Raw genomic sequence first — 14,838 nt, 5'->3', positions numbered from 1 at the left:
CGCAATAGGTCATATTATAGGGATAGATTGTTTTCAGGACCTCTTAGATCAAATTGATATCCAAGTTTCTGCCTTGAAAGCGACCAGCGTGTCGAAACACGTGTTGGCTGTTCACAACCTTATTAAAAACATCATTTACTTTCACACCTGAGTGACTTTAACCATTTGAATTTTGGTGCTGAGCGCATTGCCACTCCTTACCCCTCAATCCTGCATTTATTTGTGCCAACCTGGGTGGATAGGTTGGTGGGACCTGAGCGTTTGCTGCCAGCACATACTCAATCACTATACTCAAGTTGCACTATAATTCAGAGGGTGATCATTAGCGCACAGAGCCATATTTTCGAATCCACCAATTAACCCAATCTGTCACATGATAATAGGATTGCAGGCAATCCAAAGCTAAAGCCTAGCACATTCCATGCTTGTCTGCACGTCTGATGTAGCCCCCATACCATGAGGTGAAGCTTTGCCAGTCTGTACAAACACATCTATTTATTCTCATTTGCTTGTCTGCATGTCTGATGTAGCCCCCGTATCATGAGGTGAGGCTTTGTCAGTCTGCACAAACACATCTATTTTGTCTAATTTGCTTGTCTGCTCGTCTGATGTAGCCCCCGTATCACGAGGTGAGGCTTTGCCAGTCTGCATATTCACACCAACTGTGTCTGTAACCCATACGTGTTTCTTGCACTTTTCTAAATGTACTATGCAGTTTCTGTAACTAGTGCCTATATGCCTTAGGGTCTTGTGCTCTGAAATAAATGCATAAATAAATACATAAAAAGCACACACAGATCACGAAAAGTCAATATATGAGCTAACAAAAGGTAGGTTCTTATACACCAAAACCCAAACCAATGCAGAGCATCTTACTAAACATATCAAGTATAGTTTGTAACACAAAGTGGTGGGTAAACTGCTGTCAACTCCGAAGTTACAAACATCTAAATTATCTGGCTTATCATATCTACATCTGTTCTCATAACCATTTCTTTCAAAGATTCAAAGTTGAGACATCAATTTTTTCCATGAACTTCAGTTCGGTGTATCCTACAGGATGAGAATGATTTTTCTAGCATCTCATGGTCCATCAAATGAAATGCAGCCAATCAGCCAAGCAGAATTAGTACCATGTGGCAGAAATCAATGGCTACAATCAAAAGCTGTTCCTGGACTTCACTTGGGTCTGACTTAGTCCTGTGATCACTGGAAACTCCAGATCATCAACATTAGAGGATCCCGTCCAATACATCACCCTAAACAGTAGGACGTGGTGAACTGCATTTGCAAGAGTTCAAATAGTGGGGCTAGATTTCTTTTACTGCAATAGAGGATTCCTGGGAGGATAAGCCAAGCAGTACTACAGAAACTGTGCAAATGCTAGACATCTCAATCCGTTGGGGCTAAAGAGACGCATATCCTATTAAGAGGCCGACTTGTTGAGAAATGACAGATCAATGCTAAGAACAGGATTACAAACTAATGCGTTTCAATTACCTACATTGTCTTAAGGACACCAGCTGATAGCAAAGATTGTGGATTTCAATGTGAATTAGAGTGGCCAAAATCTTATTGCTGCAGGCTTGGAAATCAGCAAATGGCATCACCATGGAAGAAATGTATCATCTGTCCAAAATGCAACAAATTTCATCTAGGGTTAGATGCAGTGGGGACAAATTAAAAAACATCTTGTAGGATTTCTTAATTACGTAGTATTAACAGTAAACCTGTGACCATAATGAATAAAATGATTTTGTAAGTTGGTAATGACTATAAATTACAATTATGTTCACTGCTTCTCCAAGGTATGTTCTGTGCATGTTACAATATCAATATGCTAATTCTATCAAACCCCTCCATTCATCTTTACTTTCCCTTTTTGTCCACTGGCACTTTCATTATTTCCTGACATTTCAAATTGGGAAGCCACAATACAAAGGATCTATTTTATATAATATTACAGATTTCTTCTGAGTATTTTAGGTGTTCTTAAATTGATACCTTCCTCGGGGGAAAAATGTGACAATCGAAAAAAAGATTTGAGAAGTTGTACATCTTTGGCATGCGTGTGCTATTGGGCAGTGATGATCATTTGAAATATTTTGTCTGGGTAATGTAAGTTAGTAATGGCTATCTGGTTAGCCCTTTTGCTTATCTCCAGGATTGTATTTCCAAAAAGTGATAAATGAGGATGTGTTTAAAGGTAGCAGGGTGGGTGCTTTAAATCTGAAATTGACTGGACATAGCACCAAAAGGGATGGGAGAAATAGTCAATTTGCAAATGTTATCTGTGTCTGGCTCTAGTTGGGAGTAAGAAGGACCTTGGGAATCTGACCAGATGCCTACAGTCTGCTTCCTGAGACCTGCTGGTTGCCGATCAGCTGAAGTACAGATATTATGAGGGAAGATATCTTCAATATCAAGATGCCTTCATCCAGAACTCCCACCCACCATGCTGTCTCCTTGAACTGGGCCATTTAAAGTTCAAAACACCACTTTTGCACTTCTGATAACATGTTGGTCATGATTCCCCCTCTGTGGGTTGTTGCATTTCACTCCTCACTGTTTTCACTTCACCCCCACACTGCCATGCTTAGAAGCTACCAGTCAACTGTTGGGGATCTTAGAAAAGCATAACGTATATAAATAAAGTGGTGCAAAGGCCTCCAAGATGTAGGAATCAGAGACTTGCACTAATGAAGTCAGTGCCAGTGTGGCACCCAACGATACACACGTTGATGAGGTGGGCTGGAAACCAGTCCATTGCCTTCCTTTAAAGGTGACATTTATTTATTGGGGAAATCCTGAATAATGTCTTCCATTTTCTCTCGCTAGTTAATGTAGGGGAAAGAATCCTGCAAATCTCTTACCAGTGTGACATAATGGCGGTAGATAGTAGATGTTTGCTCTGTATACAAGGAATGCACTAAAGCCAAAATTGCAAGCAGGAAGGAGACATTTAGGTTGTAGTCCCCTGTAACCCGCTCAACTGGACGTATCAAAAGCAACCTTTTCCTGCTTTTCATCCTTCTTTGGTTTACATTTACGAAAGTGTCGAAAAGATCAGAGTTAACATTACAAGAGTGACCAAGAAAAGAAAAATGTTTGCCAATGTAACTGCCATTACTGCAATGTCATTATGACTCCTGTGATATGTAATTTCGACATTAGGCTGCCACTGAAAAAGATATTGAGCAGCAAATCAGTCTTAACTCACCCTCAGTTATGATGCAAACTCATAATTGTACAGCAGTTACAGCACAAGACCAAGAGTTAGATAAGGTGAATTATGAATTGTATTTCGATTATCAATTCATGACAATTGAGATGTTCGAACTTTGGGAAATGATTTGTATTCATGTTAATACCACTGAATATTTACTTCTCAACATCAGCATTACATATCTTTTTAACTTTACGCCCCTTGTGTAATCTTAACTCCCTTTGAAGACCATCAAGCTATGTAAATGTTGTGCATATAAAGGGTGCATGGTATAAATAGAGTGTGGCTAGTGACTTGCATTTGTTAGCATCTGCTCATTTTGGTACAGTGTCCTGGATTGTCGGCATAGGGCGGCTGAGCAACGGGAAGATCTGAGCACTGGTGCGGTTGCAGTTACTACTAGCAAGAGTAGGGGTGGTAGAAGGGCCAGTGTTTGTGCATGCTTCTGGCTGTTTACTCAGGCTACGGATGGTGTAGGTGATTATATGGTGGTCTGACCATGGGCAGTGGACATTTGAATGGACATATATGTTACACCCGTGATCTAACAGCCAGTCGAGAATACAACCTTGGGCATGCGTGGGGTTGAGGATGCGTTCGGTGCCGCCTAGGGCAAAAGTGGTTTTGATCAGGGCTGTGGCTTCTGTGTCGGACAGGTCGTTAAAGCCGAGGTTAAAGTCCCCCAGTGTAATGAGCTAGTTGGTGGGCTTGAGGTTTGTGGATATAAGTTGGGGAGGTTGTCTTCAACAGTAAGGATTGGGCCAGGAGGGTGTGGAAGTGGGAGGCAGGCCAAAATGAGGGAGGCTGTAAGGGAGAGCCCAGACAGGGCCACAGTGTTGGACCAGGGAGTCAACAGCCCAGGTGAGGATGCGTTGTGTATGCAGACTGACTGGGCCCCCCTCTGGTAATAACAGGCAGACTACACTGAAAGTGGGAACACAATGAAGGCACCAACGTCTCTTTGTAGAAACCAGGAACAGATTGTTTTGCAGGAAGAGGAGTAAACTCATTGCCAACAGGATACAGTTGACACACTGGACTAGCTAGGCACACCCACTGACATGAAATCCGGGGCCTGGGGAGTACCCTTCGATGCAAGCGGGGGAAGGGACACCAAGGGAGAAAGAGAAGGGTTGGAGAAAGGGGGGCTGGTGCGATGGTGAAGGGAAATTTAGAGAGCGAGGCCAGCGCAGGGAGGCACAGACACACAGGGAGAGAGGCACACAGGGGGACAGACACACAGGGGGACAGGAACAGGGGGACAGAGGCACAGGGGGCACAGGGGGAACAGGGGCACAGGGGGACCGAGGCACAGGGGGCACGGAGATACAGAGGTACAGGGGGACAGAGGCTGAGATGCCAGGATTGAGAAGCAGGGGAAGAAGAGACAGAGTGGCCAGGAGACCCACTGGTGGAAAAATAGAGCCGGGTTGGGGAGGAAGGGAACCAGGGGAGAAGGATAAGGCCAGACAGGGGTAAGGGTACCTGCCAGAAGGGCCTCTGCAGCCTCCTCCTCAATCCACTTCAGCACACCCTACGCAACCAGCAGCCAAGGAAAAAGGGAGCCCCCAGTCCTCTCTCCACAGGCTTATATAAGGCTGTTGTTCATGCCCACTGTAGGGCCGGCTTCTCACCCAGGCAAGTGTTGCCAGGGTCGTTTCCAGGGGAGATGAGATGCAGAGTGGGACACACACTTTCAGGTATTCTGTGTGATTCCCAGGCCAGGGGAGTTGGCAGTTTGAGCTGAGAGGGGATGTTAATTGTAGGGAATGGGGAGACATAATTATACAGTGCAGGGCAGTTGGGGCCAAAGGGGATGTTACTTATTGGACTAGGGAATGGAAGGGGTTCCCAGAACAGTGGCTAGCTTGGTGACTCAGGATAATTACATTGTGGGGGCAAGTTGCTTTTCAGAGCGTCCCACCCATGATGGACACAACAAGTTGAACTGGTTTTGCAGGGTTCAAAGAGGCTTCATGCCAAGATAAAGGGGAGATTGATTGTAGGGTCGGGCGAGTGGGAGGAAGAGTTGAGAGGGGTTCCAGGCTGCAGCTGAGCAACAGATAGAACTGGATCTATGGAGCGATCATGGCTTGGGTCCACAACTCCCCACCCACACAGTGCAACGGACACAGAGGAAAATACATTTTGGAAAAATAAAAGCCACCCAATACTTTGAAAAATGAAGTTGTGCAATACATTGAATACAGTGGGGAAATTTAAAGTCATGTACTACATTGCAAATAAAAGTGGACATAGAAATTGCCATTTCCACAAGGGTGGCAGATAAGGTGAAAGTTGATAATCGCGTTGGGCGAGCAGTTGATAGTTTAACAGAGATGGATTTGCAGTTTGAGAGCTGGGTGGTGCTGACTTGGCGGAGTGGGAGACAATCCTTGGAGATGAAAGCTACTTCTCCACTCTTTCTGCTTGTTCCATTCCAGCGTAGGATGCCATAACCTCTAGGGACCGAATGGAAAACACAGGGTTCAACTGTTGGGGTCAACCATGTTTCTGTAATGGCTAGGATGTTGGGTTTGTTCAAGTGAATGAGGTCCAGGATGTCAGGAACATGGGTCACTAGCGATCTAGCATTGAACGGGATACATCTAAGGGGTGTTGCCTTTGTGCTGGTAGCTTCGGCAAGCATGGCTTTGTCTAATGTAGGAGCCAGTCGAGTTATGGGGAGTGGTGCGAAGCCTAAGATTTGCGTTCCGTGTTCCAGTTGAAGGGGGGAAGGTATTCTAGCGTAGCCGGAGGGCAAGTATGAGCTGTCAGGTTGTCAAGGCATTCCGGTAGTGGGCACACGACAGACCTAGGTGTGACTGTGATGCTAGGAGACCAGTCTAGTTCAGGTGCACTTAGGGCTGAGTCTGGTTCCGGACGGGGGGGTGGGGAGGTGTGGCAGAGAGGTTTTTTTGTACAATGTGGCACCAGTGTGTGTCACATATATTGGGTGGTAAGGTGTGGTGAGTAGCTAGCAGGTGGGTGTACCACGGTTGGCACAAGTGTAGTAGCCAGTGTTTGTTGGTTGGGATATGGGAGGGAGGGGGTTGGCTACGGCCTCGGGCACGACCGTAGGTGGGCCAGAACATCAGGACGGGCTGGGCCTAAGCTCCTGCCTACTGAAGTGGTGTTGTATTCCTCGGTACTGTGCCGTACAGTGTTTGTACAGGCACAGGGTACTTCGTGTGCAGTAGGCACACATGAAGTTGGTGGGATTGTGTACGTTAGGCAGAGTGGAAGGAGGAAAAGGGTTGGCTACGGTAGAGAGATATGTTATGCACAGACAAGGCGAACAGAGCAGCAGCGCGTTACCGGGGCGGCACATGGCAGTACTGACATGTCGGCATGGCACCAATTAGCAGGCTTCCTTTTACTGTTCATATAGGGAACTGAGAGGTGGTATACAGGTGTAGGAGTCACTTGTGGGATGGGCTTGCAGCGTAGGGTGGCATTGAATTCCTCAGCGCTAGGCGAGAAGGTATTTGTGCAGGTAAGGGGTGCTGGGTGGAAAAAGGCATACGTGGTGTCATTAAGTATGTAGGCATTGTGTAGAGTTGGGAGGAGGAAGAGGCTTGAGCTCGGTATTGGGGTAGGTTTGCCACAGACAAGGCGAGTATGTGCAGGTTTAGCTTTACCAGCCTAGAAGGCGTGGCTAAAGAGCCATGTGATAGGACGTGATTCCTGGGTGCTCTTCCCGATCCTTAAAGATCCTGGTCAAAAGCTGTGTCCACGAGAATTGCCTGAATATCATATTGGACATGCAGGTGTGCGAGAGAAAGAGGAACAATGTGCGCACAAACTCGCAGTGAGTGACAGAACAGCCCAGGAGATACGAGCTGGAGAAGGGGTGCAGTGCCTCACTTGAAATACAAACAAGATGACGGCTTGCTTGTAACATCAGACGGACCGTAGCGTGTGATATGAAAAGGGCGAGTGAACCGTGTCACGAAAAGGAGAGGATCTGCTTTTGGCTGACAACAGAGGCATGATCATATGGTGGTGAGTGGCAGATTCGCGGGGCTGTATGGTGAAGACCAGCACGAGAACCCCCGCAGAGAGTGGGGCACAGCCTGAGGGATAAGAACGAAAGAAGGAGATGGGAACCGCAGGTCTGCAACGGCGTGATCTCGGCTGGAGCTTGTGACGACGTGAGCGGCTGGGTCCAACAAGAAGTGGCATTACAGAGAGATCGAAGAAGCCTTGACGTTACATTGTACCAAAGGGTGCAGCAGATACATTCGTTGCAAACCAATAGTCGCCGGAACCCAAAGACATCCCGGGGAAGATAGTAACATTGTGGCGGCTGGCGAGCTGTAGGAGCCGTGAATGAGGATTATACAATAACAAGACCGCATGCTGCCGCAAGGGAAAGCGGAATGCTCAAGGCGATACATTGTCTACGAAATTGAAGCCAGCACGAGCGGAGCCCGGGCTTCATTCTCTGTTACACGTATCTGTGCAATTAAGCAGAATACAAAAGAGTAACACTCTCCCTGGAGGCACACATGGACTGCAGTGTTGTGGGCGAGTACTGTAGATGGGAATGGTCACTCGGAGTGGAGAAACACCATGCGTCAGTGGCCTCTAAAGGAAGCTCATATACCGAACTGTACACGCACGTGATGATAGGATCTAAACAGACGAGCAGTTGATTGCACGAGCTGAATCAATGAGGAGCAGTGACCGCCGAAACTGCGGCTGCGGTGTGTTGATTTCAATGCGGCCGACCTTGGGAGGGGGAGAAAAATAAAATACAAAATACAAAAGCCCAAGAACCACAAATAACCTGCACGGGCTGTTCTCCAGCCTCAGCCTTGTACAACCTGCAGAAGAGGAGGCAGGCCATTAGACGAACGGATTTGGAAGGATTACGCAGAGGGAAACTGACACTGTCAGAGAGTCGGGGCTGGCACAGAGCAGATGCCGTATACCCTGATTTGTGAGAAAGCGGAGGTGGCTACGGTGTTTGTATAACATGCAGCGGAAGCACAGTGCCCTGAATGAGGAGCCACATAGTGAATTCAGTATACAACCAGGGAGCCTCTTGCACCAGAAGAAGACCTGCAGTACCCAATTCAAAGGTGAGCACAAAGGGAAGTGGAGGGCCAGGGTTGGAAGCCTAGACAGCAAAGTGATTCTTGGGTGGGGAGGCATGTCCCGTGGCGGAAGTGGAAGATAAGCGCAACGAACTGAGGACAAGCTCCCTCGAATTAGGTCGACCCTGAACTAAAGGGGGTATATGAACATACCTATAAAAATGCTGAGAGGAGGTTGTAACTGGGTGAATCAGCAGACACGTATTGGTGGTGCTTCCCAGGACATTGTGGAATCCAGGCAAGATCCACATCAGAACTGCTGGGTCGATCCGAGGGAGGAGGCGAAGAAGTGCAGACAGGTGGATGGGCAAAACAGAGGCACTGTCACCAGGCACCAAGACACACCTATATTAGCGCTTGCTGATGTAGAGGAAGTACCGAGAGGGCGGAAAGAAGAAAGCAGGAAGGGAGACCTCAAGTACCATGAGGACTGGGCGACTACCCACAAGACACAAGGGATTCGACAAGAAAAATGGCCTTCACAGGACAGGCGTAAATTCCAGACTGTGTAGAACAACGTAGGAAGAGCCAACCAATACCGACACAATAACAGGTTAAGATCAGCACCACAGCGGACGAGACAGACAAAGGTGCCGCAAGAAAAGCTGGCGTGACAATGGCATCCAAGCCAAACAAGAACAAAGGGAGACAGTCCACCATTGACACTTTCACCAAACCCGCACAAACATCAAGCAGCGCGATGACAACAGCACAGGGGACATAAGGGGAGGAGGCTCTGGGAAGAAGCGACCACCAGATACTAGAAGCCATAGCCGATCTGGAGACGCCACTTGAATTTAAAATCGATGCGATCAGCATTGACGTGAACCTTCTGAGGCAGGATGTCAGGGCACTAACAGAAAGCACAGGCGCTTTGGAGAAAGAGGTGCAAGCTACCACGAGCATCTACAAAGAAAACTCCCAGGAGGTCTCCATACTACAGCAGCAAGTTAAAAATCTCGAAAGCAGAGCAGAGGAGGCAGAAAGACGGGCCCGGAGAAATAATGTGAGCATAGTCGGGCTGCCAGAAGGAGAAGAAGGTCCAAATCTGACAGACTTCATCGAAAATATGCTTCTCCAAGAAATAGGAGCAGGAACACTCACCAAAGGATTTACAGTGGAGAGGGCGCACAGGGCCCTGACAAGGAAGCTTGCGCCCGGAGCCCCACCACGGCCAATCATTGCCAAGATCCTGAACTACAAAGATTGACAGAAGATCCTAGAACACTTTCGCAAAGGAGGTACGATCAAAAGAGCATCAGCAACCGTCACAGCATATCCGGATTATACCTTCCTGGTTCAAAAACAGCGGATGAACTACGTGACAGTCAAAAGATGACTACAGGCACCGAATTTCAAATACATGTTGCTGTACCCAGCGAAACTGAAGGTCCTATACAAAGACTGAGCTGTCTTCTTCGAGACTCCGGAAGATGTGAACAGGTGGAAGGACTCAGTGAACCTGCCGATGAAAAAAGAAGACCAGGCGGGAGGAGGGAGTGATAAGGGAACCTTTATTGTGGACATAGTGCATACTTAATTTGCATAGAAGATTCTACAGAAGGGTCCAATAGAATTATACAGGCGGGAAGTCATAATGTCTGACATCACAATTTGCTAAACGCAGGAATCCACTACCTGCCCTCCATAGTTACTCCCCGAAACCACAAGCTGTACCTGCTTCTGCTGCCCAGGTTTGAGTTCCATTTTTAAGCATCCTTGGTGCCTCGTGTTAGGACAGTTTTTGTACAGTACAATTAAGGGCTTCATAAAACCATACATCTGCAACAGTACATAAACTCCACTCTTAGTATAAGGCTATACCACCTGAGATGTTGGTAGCATGGACAGAGCAGCCAGGCTTATCTTAGGAGGGAAAGGGCTGTAGCTTGGTACAAAGAACTTGTATGATACATATGGTCCAAAGATACACTATGGGCCTCATCTTGAGTTTGGCGGTAACCCTTAAATGCGGCAGTTGCGCTATTACCGCCGTATTTAAGGGTCAGCCAGATTATGACCTTGGCGGATTTCTCCCCAGCTCTGAGCTGGGGGGAAATATGTAGCAAATTTGCCGATTTCCGGCGCATTTACCGCCGGCGGGAAATCCGCCGGCAGTAATAGCGCAAATTTTCCCCATTGGGCCCAATGGGGAATGAGGAATTCCTGAATTGACCCAATGGGGAATGGGCAATAACCGTTCCGCCAAACCCGTGATCCGGCGCTAATAGCGCCGGGGGATTTGACGGTAGGGCTATTAGCGCCGGTGTTAACGCCCAACTCGTGATGAGGCTCTATGTATTGTAAAAATAAAGGTTTATTTAAATACGAGTAGACCAAGATCATTCTTTTGTAAGTAAGTACTATAACATCATATAAACACAATCATACAAAACCAATTCAATACCTATGGTACACAAACTAAGGTATAACCTTATTTAGAGGAGCAAGAAGCAAGTCAAGGTGAGTCAAACCTAAAGTTATACATTCAGGATAGTAATATACTGTTATTGGAAAATAAGACTAGGTTAGATATACTTTTAGAATACAATCAGTATCTCAAGGATAGTTGAACCTGTCAGTCATGCAGTGACACCCAGTTATGAAATCACATAATAAACCAACCCTGTTACAAGTCTAATCCTTGCAACATTACTTTTAGAACTCAGATCAGAGCTAGTAAATCAACTCATATACTTTCTGGAGGGGCCTGAAGCTACTCAATGATAAATATGAACACTCACTAAGTATGTGTGCTTCAGCCTTACAGAATGTTTCAGATATCTGCAGCTGCTAGTTTTAGCATTTGACGTTCTTGGACTCTCATTACAGGCGCTGTGGTAATAGCAAAATCGCCAGAATTACACAAATCCGGCATGCCAACACATCACAGGTATGAGGATGTTTACTAGCTACAGCATTAAGGAGTACCATCTAAATTAAATGCCGTCGATTATAAGGGGGGATGCTGTCTTGCAAAACCTCGATCTTTTTAACTAAAAATCAGAGGTGGTGGTAACATTTGTAAAAATTCCCCCGGATGTTTTAAAAAGATTTTTTATGTACAGAAGGGGAACACAAGTGCTCTACTGCAATGCAAGGGAACCCCGTTTTACAGTGGGACATTAAAAGGCGGCATTTCTGACATTGATCTTATTATCTTTACCATGTAATACATAAAAGGGTGTGACCCTTTTATGCATTAAAGACAATTAGCTGTATGCTCTGCTACTGTACATATTCCATTTCCATCCTCAAGATAAGATGGAACCACTTTAAAAATAGTAATGCATGTAGATTCACTGAGATACTACAAGCTGCATTGCAGAGAATCCACATGTATTACCACTAGTCTGGTGGATTTCCTGGATTGCTGGTGGTGGTAATGGAAAGTACTGCCACTGACCATAGGGACTGCTAGCGGTTGAATGATTGAAAGCTAAGGGCTTGTTTTCGTCAAATCTTTAACCAGCTGCACCCCGACTAATACTTTGTCAAAGAATCACAGCATATAAACAAGCACCTAGTGGTACTTTAACCATCTTGATCTTTCTGCTTCGGTCAGAATGAGCATTGCGTCTGTTTGCAGCGGACTCACTTAGTCATTATATGACTTCAACTTACCTCCTGTACCGCCTTTTCTATTTAAAGTAGTTTAGGTAAATGTATTTCTTCATAGGGATCAGTATTGTGCTTTATGTTGCTTTCCCGTCGCTTCAAAACCCCTAAAATATTGTTATTTTTTTTTGCAGCAGGTGGCAGAATCGAAAATGACGAGGAAGAAGAAGAGGATGATGATGGCTCCGGATCCAACAGCCCCCCCCTCTCTTATCAAATGAAGCCCCCACCCGAAGGCTGCTGCACCATGGATGGTGAGTTTTGACCAGAAGCAATGACGGCTATGATATCAATGAGTGCTCTGCATTTGTCTGAGATTCAAAAGTTGTTTGTTTGCTGTACAGTGTTCCCGTTGTTGCAAGTCTGCCCACTAGGCACTGTACATATTCACCATTTATAAGTACAATGTTGAGATATCATTTTAACATTTACATACACTAAATTTCATGTCAGTCATAGAACTCAATTATATTTTCCTTGCCAAAGACAGGGATTTAGTCATTTTACAATTTGACCACTTTCATCTTTTAAAAAATGTCAAAACTAGAAATAGCGTCTCCAAATATTTTGCTCCTTACCGTGCAGACCTACACCCACCTAACCAGTACTTTAAGCATCTCCCCACACAGTATTTCTAGCACCTGGTTCAGATTGGAATGTGCTTCAGTTATCATTTTGTGAGTTATTTAATAATGGGCCTAGTGATGATAAGCCAAAGCCCTAAAAGCAAGGCAAATGCATTTTTGCTTTCTTTACTATTCAGCCAATTTCAATTCCTTTTCAGGTGGAGAAGGGGCACAAAGGGGAATTGTCATTACCACCATGCTTTCCGCTTACGTCTTCAAAGTGCAGTTCATGCTACGTTGCCATGAGACTTTCATACAGGTGCCTCCATTTAACACTAACTGCTAAAAGTAGATTGATTCCACAGGGATCCATTGCCACCAGAAACGCGTAATTTGAAGGACACATTTACATCTTTTACAAAACAGAGTCTAAAATTAAAGAGTAAAGGTAGTTTTGCCCGTATTTCCTCTTTAATTTTACACTCCGTTTTGCGAAAAATGAAAATTGCATTCTGGGGACCCAACAGCAGGTGATAGTGAGGGGCTACCTTTTGGAAGTCTCAAATGTCACTTACAGAGTTTTCTGCATTATTTATCTTATTTTGCTCTGCATTCATTTCATGCCAATTCCCATTCTTGAGTTTCATAATATTCTTATTTCTGTGCCTTACATATGGTGGCTCTACCAAGTATATGATGCACACCTACCACTGGCTATACAGACAGTTCCCATTTACCTCTGTTCACTTTTCCCATAGTCAGACCCTGCCTGCCTGGTTGTATGTCTGTCTGACTGTCTATCTGTCATCTCTCTTTCTTGCTCACTCTTTTTCGCGCTCTCTTTCTCTCGCTCTCTGACTCTCTCTTTCTTAAATAGCTACATTGTACCCTGTGTGCAACGAGGTTATGGGAATTGGCAGATGAGTGGAGAGGGACTTATGTAGACACATGCCATTATTACCATGAGTGAAATGCTGAGGGTTATGCAAGGCACACACCTTTGGTCCAGAGAAAGGGCTGCTTGAAGACCCCAGCTGCTCGGACCACCTTCCTTGTTATGTTGGCTGGCAGGCTCAAACCTCACTCTAACTTGTTGAGGTGGTTTGATTAATAGGCATGCTGGGACATTCTGCCCATCAGGACAATGAACAGCGTTTATTGGGGGTTTGTCAAACTATCAGGGCAGAGAGCAGAATTCCTTGTCATTTCTCCACAAAGTATACCCTAGTGTCTCCAAAATGTCTTAGATCCCTTTCACATAGCCACATGTCCATAATGAATTCCCTGCCCACTTCTCTCCCCCTCTGCTGGCATTAAGCTTGCTCCATAACGTCGGTGTCAAAAGGATGCTGAAACCCTTTGTTTTGTTTTTTACAGGAAGGTAGATCAGCTGAGGCACAGGAAAGATAAAAGGCGGAGTGTGGATTCCTCTAAGCGCCCCACACATCTGAGTGCACCATCCCTGGCCTAAAGGGGGTGCCGCAGATTTTTCCTTTAAGGAGTTTCCATTGAGAGCCTGGGGAAGCATGCAAACTTTGGAGGCAGGAGAAAGCAGACAGAAATATATGCCTGCTCCCTTCCTCGCTCACTCTCTCTTCCTCGCACCTGGCCTACACACACCCTTATCTTTTTTATGTGCTTTGTCTAGTCTTTAAGGAGAACAGTCGGAAGGTCAGCTTGCACTCGTAAGGTGATCATGACTGACTGTCGAATTGCCCTGATGCCAGCCAGTTCAACATGCTGATAGGAAAGTAGTAGAGGGGAGGAGTCAGAAAGGATGCATAACAACACGGGCGGAGGAACATACTGCTAGGTTTGTTACTTGTCTCATGTCAGTGGTCTAACAGAGCAGCAACTTGTCCAGAAAGTTGTGTATTGTGCCCCCACCACGGGTATCCAGATGTGACCGAGGGGTATAATGATATAGTGCGTACCTTTGGCACCCAATTAGAGACTGAACATGAGACCCCTTCTGGCATGCGTATTCAGAAAATTGATACATACCCAGTGAATTTGGGAAGTTCTCATGGTTTTGAAAGCGAAGGGGAGAAATCAATATGGAGTAGATCATTTCACAACACCTGAGGGAAAGGTTATAATAGCGGCATTCCTTACGATATGGGATAATTCCAGAGAGAATCTGCCTGCACAGCGGAAGTGGAGTGTGACAGAAAGGCAGTTGCAAAATAAGGGCACCACACTTCACGACAGATAACCTGGCACTCATGTCATTCCAGGGCATGGCGACGAAGGAGATGGTTTGCATCAGGACGGGCAACATGTTGTGATGTATTAAATCATGACCACTGGGTTGTGAGGTTGCCAA

The 14,838-nt window shown here is 45.8% G+C and overlaps 1 protein-coding gene across 2 annotated transcripts in view; it reads left to right on the top strand.

Annotated features, from left to right (window-relative positions):
- The window catches only part of GREB1 (growth regulating estrogen receptor binding 1), a 627,979-nt gene that overhangs the window by 149,959 nt on the left and 463,182 nt on the right, over window positions 1–14,838 (top strand). For both annotated transcript variants that reach the window (XM_069605957.1, XM_069605956.1), the window contains exon 3: window positions 12,081–12,200. In XM_069605957.1, the coding sequence (XP_069462058.1) occupies window positions 12,081–12,200 (120 nt within the window). The remainder of the gene's footprint in view (window positions 1–12,080; window positions 12,201–14,838) is intronic.

The sequence above is a fragment of the Ambystoma mexicanum genome, chromosome 4p (genome assembly GCF_040938575.1).
Source record: "Ambystoma mexicanum isolate Mex_15411 chromosome 4p, UKY_AmexF1_1, whole genome shotgun sequence".
Taxonomy (NCBI): Eukaryota; Metazoa; Chordata; class Amphibia; order Caudata; family Ambystomatidae; genus Ambystoma; species Ambystoma mexicanum.
This window is presented reverse-complemented; position numbering and strand designations above follow the sequence as displayed.